The sequence below is a fragment of the Echinops telfairi genome, unplaced genomic scaffold (assembly GCF_000313985.2).
Source record: "Echinops telfairi isolate 266 unplaced genomic scaffold, ASM31398v2 ScPeMD7_60;HRSCAF=208, whole genome shotgun sequence".
Classification (NCBI taxonomy): Eukaryota; Metazoa; Chordata; class Mammalia; order Afrosoricida; family Tenrecidae; genus Echinops; species Echinops telfairi.
The window spans coordinates 1,790,209-1,802,503 of record NW_022103958.1 but is presented as its reverse complement, the minus strand read 5'-3'; the positions used below and the strand labels follow the sequence as shown (position 1 = coordinate 1,802,503).

At 37.1% G+C, this 12,295-nt stretch overlaps 2 protein-coding genes and 1 pseudogene across 2 annotated transcripts in view; all 3 read left to right on the top strand.

Moving 5' to 3' along the window:
- Positions 1-837, top strand: part of LOC101651285 (olfactory receptor 4P4-like) — a 16,917-nt gene extending 16,080 nt beyond the window's left edge. Inside the window, exon 3 of the mRNA XM_045291103.1 lies at positions 1-837. Coding sequence (XP_045147038.1) covers positions 1-837 — 837 coding nt within the window.
- A 5,937-nt stretch (positions 838-6,774) lies between these two features.
- LOC101651901 (olfactory receptor 4P4) lies at positions 6,775-7,710 on the top strand. The gene has a single exon (XM_004708484.2). It carries the CDS (start codon positions 6,781-6,783, stop codon positions 7,708-7,710), a length of 930 nt encoding a protein of 309 aa, XP_004708541.1. The 5' UTR covers positions 6,775-6,780.
- Positions 7,711-11,827: 4,117 nt separating this feature from the next.
- LOC105979122 overlaps positions 11,828-12,295 on the top strand; it is an 850-nt pseudogene continuing 382 nt past the window's right edge.

Here is a 12,295-nt window from a genome sequence, read left to right as displayed (position 1 = left end):
CTTGTGATACTTCTTTCCATTCGATGCAGTACCCTTTTTCAACAACCAATGTACTATTTCCTTAGCCACTTGTCTTCTATGGACATCTGCTATACTTCAAGTGTCACACCCAAATTGATTGGTGACCTACTAGTAGAGAAAAAATCCATCTCTCGTGGAAATTGTATGCTACAGGTCTTTACTGTGCACTTCTTTGGCAGTATTGAGGTCTTCATTCTTACTGCCATGGCCTTTGATCGCTATGTTGCCATCTGCAAACCTCTCCACTACATGATCATCATGAACAGGACAAGGTGCCATCTTCTTGTCTTAGCTGCCTGGGCCGGTGGGGCTGTCCATTCCTTTCCACAATTGTTTATGGCCATCTCATTACCCTTTTGTGGTCCGAATGAAATCGATCATTATTTTTGTGACGTCTTCCCTTTGTTAAAAGTTGCCTGTACTGATACCTATATCATCGGTGTTCTTTTGGTTGCCAATTCAGGGATGGTGGCCTTAGTAACTTTTCTTGTCTTAGTTGTTTCGTATGTGATAATATTATTCACCTTAAGAAATCACTCAGCAGAGGGCAGGCGCAAAGCCCTGTCTACCTGTGGCTCTCATGTCACGGTGGTGCTCCTATTTTTTGCTCCAGCAATATTTATCTATCTTAGACCTCCTACCACTTTCCCTGAGGATAAAATATTTGCTCTGTTTTACACTATCATCGCTCCTATGTTCAATCCTCTAATCTATACCCTGCGAAATACAGAGATGAAAAATGCCATGAGAAAAGTGTGGTGTCAAAATAATTTTCAAAAGAAGCATGCAATTAACTTCAAGAAGACTAACAGCTAAATTCCTATTATAAAATACAAATGCTAGAAAAAGTTTATATTTCCATTTCTATCATGAAAGGATTAACTAACAGAAATGAAATTAATGTTTGAAGAACATCAATGAATACTAATCTATGTGAAAGTATGAAACATTTGATTTGGGGGAGACATTAAGGTGGTGTAGCAAGAGTTAACCGCATTAAATGACTTTTGGGCTATTCACAATAATATGGTACTATACTGAGAAAATATTTATAAGGAAAACACTGTTTCTGCTCTCCTTGTTGGCCCTGAGGGGTTTATCTATTCTGTGTTGCAGCCTCTTATCTGTAGCAGTGTGCATGCTCTGTGTAATCTGATTTGAAAGTGGAATTGAAGTCATGATAGTGGGGTGAAGGAAGCATCAAAGAGCTAGAGGAAAGTTGTGTTTCATCAGTGCTATACTAAAGCTTGACCGTCTCATCTTTTCCGTGTGACCCCTCTGTGAGGGGATGTCCCATTGTCTACAGATTTCTTCACCACATTTGCTTGTGCACCCATTTTGTCTTCAGTGATCATGTCAGGAAGGTGAGCATCACAAAATGCCAGATTGTTAGAACAAAGTATTCTTCTGTTAAGGGAGTACTTAAGGCCTCAGGTCCATCTGAAACCTTAATTCTTAACATATAGATATGAGTACATAGTTCTATTCCCCTCTGAATATATATATATATTTACATATGCACATGCCTGTATTCATGCCTGTATTTAGGCCTCCATAAATGTCCTTTGCCTCCTGGTTCTTTCCTCTATTTTCTTTTTACTTCCATCTTGTCCCACCATCATGTGGGAAGGGTGGGGGGAGAAAAGTGGAATCGATCATATGGATGAAGATAGAACCCCCTGGCAGTGGGACGAATAATGGAAAAGAGGATGAGGGGTGATGGAGGACAATGTAGGATATGGAAAAAAAATCCATAACTTATCAAGGGTTCGTGAGGGAGGTTGGGTGGGGGACGGAAGTGGGAGAGATGGGGAACTGATATCAGAGGTTCAAGTGGGAACAGAATGTTTCGAAAATTATGATGGTGGCATATGCACAAATGTGCTTGACACATCAGAGAAATGTATGGATTGTGATAAGAGATGTAGAGCCCCCAATGAAAGTATTTAAAAAATAATAAAATAAAAATTAAAAAACCAAACTCTTTTTTTAAATTAGTTTGTCTACTTTTAACTATTTCACAGACATACAAATTATCTAGCATCCATTTCCATATTTATTCATGTTCAACATAATGTAATCAAGATCTCAACAAGCTTTTGCTAAGATATCAAAAAGGTGGTTCCTTGATTTACATGAAAAGACAAAGGAACTAGAATAGCCAAAAAAATGTAAAACATTAAAACAAATTTCAGAACCCATATCACCCAGATTAAAGCCTCCATATGAAGTTGTAATTATCAATAATAAATGGAACACCCAGAAGTAAATGATAGCCTGTCTATATTTATGACAAAGATCTAAATATAATAGAAAACGCTTAGCTTTTTCCCCATAATGTGCTAGAACAATTGGATATACAAATTAAAAAAGTAAACATAGCTAGATATATGCCTACCACTTCTCAAAAAACAAAACAATTAACAAAACAAACTCACTGCCATCAAGTGAATTCTAAATTATACTGATCTAATAGGAACAGAGCAGAATTGCTCCTGTGAGTTTCTGAGACGGTGACTGTCTATGGTATAGAAAGCTTCATCTGAACCTAAACTACAACCCTAAGGAACTATTTCAAGGTTTCTCTAAAGAGATCAGTAAAACTGTCTATCTATCTATCATCTATCTATATCTATATTCATATCCATATCCATAACCATATCTATCTTCATCAAAATACTTTATCTGCAGGGAAAAGAGATGTCATTGAGTAGATGAAACTTTTGAGTAAACGACTATAGCTAGAAAGCATAAATCTGTTAGAAAACAGCAGGCAAATGTGTGGGATGTTATGGGGAAAATTATAAGTTAAGAAGGAGATGCCTAACTCAAGCTTTGGGGAAGCATTTAGCAGGAAAAGAGGGAAACTTTGAAAAATTAGAAGTTCAATTGGATTGTAGGTATTAGACTGATTATGTGTAGATCTTCCTTAATCCTTTGGTAATTAGTCCTTTGAAGGCAGGGCATTTATAGTGTGCATTCATTTCCAATGTCTTGGACTTTGGTTTTTAATGATTGTCTTAGTTTCTTAGGGCTGCCATAACGAAATCTTCCAAATCAGGTGGCTTTGAAGAACAAAAAACATATTGTCTCACAGTTCTGGAGACCAGTTTTGTGAACTCAGGGCATCGGGGGGTCCATGCTACCTGCGTCTGCTCCAGAAGAACCTCCACGTCTTTCCTGCTTCCCTTGTTCCTTGCCTGTTATATACATCTCCACTTTCCGTGTGTCCTGCTTCAGTTTGACTTTTCTGTCTGTCCCTTCTTTTGTAAAAGGAACCTCAGAAGGGATTAGGACTGATCTAATATAACTTCTTTAACTTACAACATCTTTTTTTAAAATGTATGTTGTGCAGTTAAAACTTTCTCAGTTGATTCTCTCTGGTTTTCAACATTTTCTGTATTTTTGAATTGTTTTGTTTTTGTTTATTTATATTAGGGTGTATCTCCAAGGTTTTATGCCATTGCACGTCACCCTTATGAAGTTGTATTACATATTTTTATGTGTTTTGTGATATGAAACCCATGATTTATGAAACTATAGGGACAGCAAGTAGAATAAGGGTTTTGGGGTGGTGGGTACAGTGGTGGTGGGAGGGTAAAAGGAGACGACAGTCAAGGAGTCCAGGAATAAAAAGAAGGTTGGAAACTGATTGTGGTAGCAATTTTACAATTCTGTTTGCGACGATTGGGCTACAGAATGATATGCACTAACTCCCAATTAATACTAAACTTTAAAATAGTAATAAAAATAATAAAATGTATCTTGTGAATTGGGCGCAGGTTAACAACAGATCATTCATTTTGAATTCACCAATTTATATACATTTTGTTTCATCTTATGCATCGAATTCTCCTCAATGTAAACAACATCATTTCCCACACTTAATCCCATGTTTCCTGTTCATATTTCTCCTTCTTTCCCAACTTTTCTGAACTGTGTCTTAGGTAAATACTGCCCTTTGATCTCTCATGTTTGGTTAGTCTAAGGTGTGCTTTTCCCATTAGTGTTATTGTTCCCGTTATAGACCTACTTATTTTTGGCCTCTACAAGCCTTACCAAGGGAGAACGATGAGGCAATATGCTCCTTCAAAGGTTTACAGCTTCTGAACCCCTATTTATGATCGCTTTGAGTTGGAATAAACTTAATGACGATGGAATTGCTTGAGTGAAAATTGAGCCACAGGGGTAACTGACAATATACTTAAATAAACATTTTATTTCCAAACAAGGACACAATCTCAAGGACAGCAGTTAAGACTCATTTTTGGGGGGCCATAGTCAATCCTTAAATGTTTATTTCATCATTTTATTGTGCTATCCTTTTAATTGTTAAACAATATAATATTAAGATACACAATGATGAGCAATAATACAGTTAGCATTTATACAACCCCATGAGAACAAGAAAGAGCATGCCCAAGTCCTTTCAAAATCACACTCTCTTTCTTTTCCTCAATGTAATCTCTATGATGACATATGTAATCACGTTCCTGCCTTATGCTTTTGTTATATCCTAGTTGCTTCATTTCTGAAATGCTATGGCAATTATATATTCCCCTCAGGACTGTGGTAAAACCAAATGAACAGAAGTTGCTCAGCTCTCCTACTAAGCATTTTGTACCCATCACCCAAAAGACAGGAAAGTTCTGCAATTTTGTATTTTCTGAGAAAATGGAAATATGTAAAGCATACAATACATATACCCCTACCCTAACCCTCATAAACTACATAAGAATGGTGAAAGCGTGTTCCCTGACATAAGGATCAGACTTTAGTTCATTCTTCAGTTTGTAGAGAAAGGAAAAGATGCTTAGACTGCATAGAAACAGATCTCAAGCATCAAGTCTCTCGAGAGCTGGGGAGAGTAGTGAATGGGGTTCCAGCTAAGTGCTGTCCAGTTCCCATTGGTTGGCAGTCTTCACAATCTATGTGATTTGTTACTCGGGTCACTTGGACTTAAAATGATGCTAATTGGTAAATTGGTTACTTGGAGACAGATAATTAATCCAGGTGGCACAGTGGTTAAAGTGATGGGCTGTTAACCTCAAGATCAGCAGTTCCAGTTCATTAGTCTCTCTGTGGGAAAGATGTGAGAGTCTGCTTAATTTAAAGCCTTGGGCACCCTATGGGACAGTTTTATGCTGTCTTACAGGCCTATGAATTGGAATCCACTCAATAGGCACTCTAGGTTTGGTTTGGTATTGTGTGAAATAAGCAAGACTTTGAGAAGAAATGAATGCACCTCTGGCACAGGTTATATACCTGTCATTTTATTTCACATTTAAGCCTGGAATTCTTCAGAAATAATTTGATAATTATAATACAGACTCTATATAGATCATGGTTTGACTAGTTTTGGAAAAGAAAATTCTTCTCCTGCCTTCGAGCTCTTCTTTGTAACTGTAATCGTTTCTTTGGACTGGCAGTTTCACAACCAGCAGTAATTCCAACGGTGGTTTATAATGTGCATTTTCACTGCATGCATTGTTGGGACATAGAAAGTGAGGCCAATCAGCAACACAGGACTGTCTTGAGGAAAATATCAAGTTAAGATTCTGATGGAAATCGTTTAAGTAGGTGAAGAATTGCTGGACTAGCAATAGAAGGCATAAAAATGTATAAAGGAAATTACAAAGTAAGTGCAGAAGAGTACATGTGAGTAAACTTCTTCATTCTTATTATGTGGCACAATATGAAATTAAATTAAAATATAGATTACATTAAATTATAAGTTAAATAAATAGTGTTAAAATCTTTTTACTTTTGTCTTAATAATGAGCAGTTAATTACAAAAGTTAAAAAAAGAATTTTATGTTAATGTTATAGACTAAGATAAATTTACATGGAGAGAACAGTAAGTTCAAGGAGGACTTGATTGCCTGCTGGAGAGATAGACATATTGGAGAACATTATACAGAAAGTAATAGAATTTTTTAATTGACCTGTGGATTTGCTTAGTAAATTTTATTTATTTTTTGGTTGTAAATTTTATTTTTTATGCTTCCTAATTTGAAAATGGATTTAAGGTAAATGTATATTCCATTAGTAGAACAGTAATTTCATATTATCTTATACACAATTTCAAAGTAATAGTGTATACTTATTTTGTACTCTGTACTTAAACTATACTTAGTTCTTTTATTTTTTTTTTTTTGAGACAGATAGGGTAAGGGTTAGATTCATTCCAAATATGAGGGAACTGCAAAATATTCATGAGAAAATGGAATAAAGGGATAATAGAATTTACCCACCAACCTTTGAAGCTGACTTGTATTTTATATATTACATTGTTGTTAGGTAACTTTCAACTCAGTGTAGGCGGATTTGCCACGGAACAATGCACTGTTCCTGCATCTTCTTCACAATTGCTGTTATGGTTGCATTCATTGTTGCAGTCACTAAATCAATTCATCTAATTGAGCCTCTTCCTCTTTGGATATAGACATGACCTTACATTAAAATGATAATATTGTTGCTTTATTAAGACCTTTCATGTCTTCTCAGGTTTGCATGGATCACAATATTCTGGAAGATTTAATGGAAATCAACCTTGTACATGGAGACACAGAGTGTTACTAGAGAGCTATTTTAATGGAACATCTGAGTTTTATTCTCTAAGACATTCAAAGGAAGACAGCTTTGCCCAGCTAAGAACTTGAACTGATTGTTATCATCATTCTTCTCCAGGAACATTTCTAAAGATGAGTTCATGAATATCATTTCCAGGTGATTTATGTATTTTAAATACATTGGACCATGGAGAAAAACAATAATGTAACACTATTTATTCTTTTAGGACTTTCTACAAGCAAAAATATAGAAATTTTCTGCTTTGCGTTATTTTTATTTTGCTATATTGCTATCTGGGTAGGAAATGTACTCATAATGATTTCTATCGCTTGCACTCAGCTACTGGAGAAACCCATGTATTTCTTCCTTAATTACCTCTCTCTCTCAGACCTTTGCTACACATCCACGGTGACACCGAAGCTAATGGCTGACTTGCTGGTGGAGAGAAAGACCATTTCTTATAACAGTTGCATGACACAGCTCTTTGCCACTCATTTCTTTGGTGGTATTGAGATCTTCATCCTCACAGGGATGGCCTATGACCGCTACGTGGCCATCTGCAAGCCCCTGCACTACACCATCATCATGAGCAGGCAGAAGTGTCACACAATTGTCATAGCTTGTTGTACTGGGGGCTTTATACACTCTGCCAGCCAGTTTCTTCTCACCATCTTCTTACCCTTCTGTGGGCCCAATGAGATAGACCACTACTTCTGTGATGTGTATCCTTTGCTGAAACTGGCTTGCACTAACACACACATGATAGGTCTCTTAGTAATAGCTAATTCAGGCCTAATTGCTTTGGTGACTTTTGTTGTTCTGATGTTGTCTTATTTTTTTATACTGTATACCCTCAGATCCTACTCCGCAGAGAGCCGCAGCAAAGCTCTGTCCACGTGCAGTTCTCATGTAACAGTGGTGGTCTTATTTTTTGCGCCTGCTTTGTTCATTTACATTAGGCCGGCTGTAACGTTTCCTGAAGATAAGGTGTTTGCTCTTTTCTACACCATCATTGCTCCCATGTTCAACCCTCTGATCTACACACTGAGAAATGCGGAGATGAAGCACGCCATGAGGAAAGTATGGTGCCCTCAAATGTTTCTGGAAGGAAAGTAACTTTTCAGAAGCATTTCTGCTTCTCAGGCTAGGTTCCTTGTAATTAACACTGCGAATAGGATCCCTTACTATAATCGGTTCTCAGTCACTGGGGAGAGTAAAAAGAGACCCACGCTGTCTGTTGTGTTGTGTTTCTGTATGCCACATTCTCAAAATGAAAAATGCACTGCCATCCAGTAGAAGCAGACTCCTGGTGACCCAATAGTACTTGGCAGAACTACCGTGGTGGGTTTCTGGGACTATAACTATTTACAGGAGTAGAAAGTCTCATTTTTCTCCTGTGGAACAGCTGGTGGTTTCAAACCACCTTATGTACCTTTGGATAGCAGCCCATGTCATAGTCCAGTACATCCCCTGAGCCCCAACATTCTCAATAGATTAAACATTATGATAATCTTTACTCTTTACTGATTTAATAGGTGAGATTCTGCTCACATGACATGAAATAACTGATTTCTTAAAATCAAAAGATTGTATCACTTATTTTTCATTGCAGTGAGAGAGATCGTGTGTATTTTCAAACCTTAAATAAGACCTTGCCTTCAAATTTTAAAACCTTTTACTAGAATATTGCACATATCAAATGTGCAGATCTCATCAATTATCACAAGCTAAGCTCTATCATGTAATTAGAAACCAGATCAAAAGTCAAAAAGGACCAGTTAGAAGTCCTTATGCATCTTTATAATTGCTACCTCCCAAATGCAACTAGTATCTTTATTTCTATTACCATAAATTAGTTCTGTTTTGGTACTTTTTGACAAAGGAGTGGTTTAAATTGTACTCTTTAGTGTTTGATTTTTTGTCATTAGTTTTATGAGATTGACTCGTGATGATTTGTGTATATTCTGATTGCTTATTTTCATTGATATACAAGATTTCGCTATATGGAAATATGGTAATTAATTTATTCACTGTCTTGTTATACATGACTAATATTGCTGTGCACATATTTCATGACAAGATTTTATGTGACTATGTTAAAGGAAGTTTTAGGAGAATATGTGTATTCTATTATTTTGGTAATGATGTATTCTATTGTTTTTCATTTGTAATTAAGGCTTAAACATTTAATATGGCTGTGCCTCGTTGCATTTGCTTTTCTCTAATAAAATAAAAAATAAATGAAAAGAAAGACAGCATTATCAGTAGTAAACTACTAGGAAGAATGGGAGGAAGGTTTAGGAATAAGTGGAACATTTAGTCTTTCTGGGATCTCTGTGAGGGCATATGCTGATTAATTGCAATCAAAGTGTCCATCAGAGAAAAGTTCTTATGAACGGGAGAGAAGCAGGGGGTAGAGAGGAAGGAGCTAAGAAAGGAAGTTTACATAATGGCCTCTGAGGAGAAACATTTCTATGAATAGACTATCAGGGCATTTTAGAATATTTAATACCTAGGAATTCACTGTGGAGAAATCTTATCAAATAGGATCTATTCTTTAGTATATGTAGTATCTTGGCATATAAATAAAACAGAAAAGTCTGTATTGTTCTAAGGCTAAAAGTTGTGCTCCTGGGTCTCAAAATAAAGACAGTGGGTATAGATAAAGAAGAGATTCTAAGAGTTCAGGTTATTACAGAATTTACACACACACACACACACATAAACAAACTCTCAGGCACACAGATTATGAAACAGAAGCTGTTTCCTGGTACAACTACTTCCAATAATTTCAAGAATAAACATGGCCAATTAATAAACCTAAAATACAGGATAACAAATCTACTCTCAGTTACATCCATCCAGTTGATTCTGACTCATCGTGACCCTGTAGACAAGGTAGAAATGTGCCTGTGGGTTTCTTCTCAATATATTTTATCCAACTATCAGAGATAATTAAAATATGGTTCAAAAGGCCACGATGGTGTTCACTTGTTTTAAGAATCTTGTATTATGAGGTGAGGATAAAAGTACTAATTTAAAGGAAGACTGTGGTAGATCAAAAAGGATCCCTGGTGGCATAGCAGATTATGCTTTGAGCTGCTAACAAGGTCAACAGTTCAAAACCAGCAGCCACTCCACGGAAGAAAGATGACGCTTCCCCCCCCCATAAAGATTTACATCTTCAGACTCCATAGGGGCCATTCTTCCTTTTCTTATAGGGTTGAAATGAGTCAGGATTGTTTCAATAGCAGTGAATTTCGTGATAGGTGAAGGATGAATTTGTTAGGAATATTTTTTTATCCTGTATAACTTTTTTCTTCTCCTTGGTACTGCCAAATAAGCATCCTTCAAAAAACAAAACAAAAACATACTATGATAAAACACATGTACCGCATATACTCATGCCACACTCTTCTCCCTATAATCTAATGTCTCTGGTTGTTTGCTCAGTATACACATAGTCTCACAAGTATAATGAGAGAATACCACCCCGACCCACACCTTCCCTGATGTAAAACCATGCAGTAGTCCATTGTTCTCTGACCACAACTGCCTCTTGATCTATGTACAAGCTGCATAGATGAGCACAACACAGTGCTCTGGAATTCCAATTCTTATCAAGGCTATCCATAATATGTTATTATCTGTACAATTACATGCTTTTGCATAATCAATGAAACAAAAATAAGTAAATATATTTCTGGTAAACTCTAGTTTTACCAAGTATTAGCAATGATAGCTCTTATCCAATGTCCTTTTTGATTCCTGCTTGGTCCTGTTGTTTGATTATTTTTACCAACATTTCCTGCCACACATACAAGTCAGTGTTTCCAGTGCTTCATCAGGATGTTGAAATATTTCCATGTGATTCCTTCTTTGAGGCTCCTCAAACATCCTTCTTCATTACTCTTGATTCTTGTTCACATTCTACCTCCTGAAATGGCTGGATGTTGACTAAGTCTTTGGGTACAGTGACTCTGTATATTCTTTCTATCTTCTTTGATGCTTCCTGAATCATTTGATATTTTACTCATAGAATCTTTCTATATTGTAGCTTGAGTTTTTTCTTTATGTTTCTTTTTTTTAGTTTAGGATATGCTGAGTGTATTTTGCTTGGGTTTTTTTCTGAACTCTAAAATGTACAAGGACCAAGATTTAGAGGCTGAACTTATTTGATAGAACTTATTTGATAATCTCTTCTACCATTGCTCCCTGCACTCGTTTTAGCTGCTGATATTGTAACCTTCTCCATTGTCTTTTCCCCAGGATATACTCCAATTGATTTCTGTGTATTTCATTTGGAGAAATCCATGTGTATAGTCTTGCCTTTTGTATTGTTGCAAAAAGGTATTTGTACTGAAAAAGTCATTAGTTTTGCAAAGTTCTATCATGTGATATCTGGCTTCTTTTCCCCCACCAAGGCAATAATTTCCAGCTACCTTTCCTTCTTTGTTTCCATTTTTTACTTTCCAATCACCAGTACTTAGTAATGCATCTTGTGTGTTTGTTTGATATCAGACTGAAGATATTTGTAGAACTCTTTAATTTCTGCATCACCAGCTATGTGATAGGTACAGAAATTTAAATAAAAATTGAATTATTTGGATTTCCTTGAATACAGTTAAATACTGTCCTATCACAATCAGAATTGTTCTTTAAGTTGAACTTGGAATATCCTTTTTAATGATGAATGTGAAGTCATTCCACTTAATCTGTCAGTCACAACTGACTAAATAATATGATTTCCCGATTTAAGATGGCCAATACCCAGCCATGTCAGTTACCTAATTCCTAAAATATTGATTTTTAGGTCTTCCACTTCATTTTTGATGACTTCCAATTTCCCCATTTCATAAATTTCAAGTTTCCATTATTGAGATGTTTGCAGATATTTCTTCTAATTTTGAGTCACACCGTTATTAGTCAAGGAAGGTCCCAGAAGCTTTACTCCCCAGGGCTTTTACTCCACTGGTATATTATGGTGGACTCTACTTTGAGAAGGCAACTCTTCCTCAGTCATATTTTGAAAGCCTTCTGACCTGAGGGGCTCATCTTCTGACACTATCTCTGACAATGATCTGCTGCTGTTGATGAGGTTTTCAGTACCTGACAACACTGTCCGATGCTTAAATAGCCGACAGACTGAAAGGGAGCCATATTTGCACACATTCCAAAGAAAGGTGGTCCTTGGCCAGTCTTCTGAGTTTCTGCCTCTACCAGCACCAAGCAAATGACCTCCCAGAACCACGACCCAGCTGCAGCAGGAGTCCTAGCAGCCCCAAAGAGGGCCAAGCCCAGCAGGGGCACCACCCGGAGTTCCATGGGCAAGAGGCTACCATAGGAGCTGATGACTCTCCTCATGTCTGGTGACAAAGGAATCTCTGCCTTCCTGGATTCAGACAACCTTTACAAGTGGGTAGGGACCATCCACAGAGCAGCTGGCACCATCTATGAAGACCTGAGAGACAAGCTCTCCCTTGGAGTTCCCCAGTGGCTACCCTCACAATGTGCCCACAGGGAAGTTCCTCACCTCTCCCTGCTACCACCCCAACATGGACACTCTTGGTAACATCTGCCTGGACATCCTGAAGGACAACTGATCTGCCCTGTATGATGTCAGAACAATCTTTCCATTCAGAGCTGCTGGGAGAGCCCCACATGGATACCCCTTTGAACACACACACTGCTGAATCCTGCG

Excerpts from the sequence above, each read along its gene's own strand:
- LOC101651901 (XM_004708484.2), top strand. The coding sequence starts at position 6,781 with ATGGAGAAAAACAATAATGTAACACTATTTATTCTTTTAGGACTTTCT.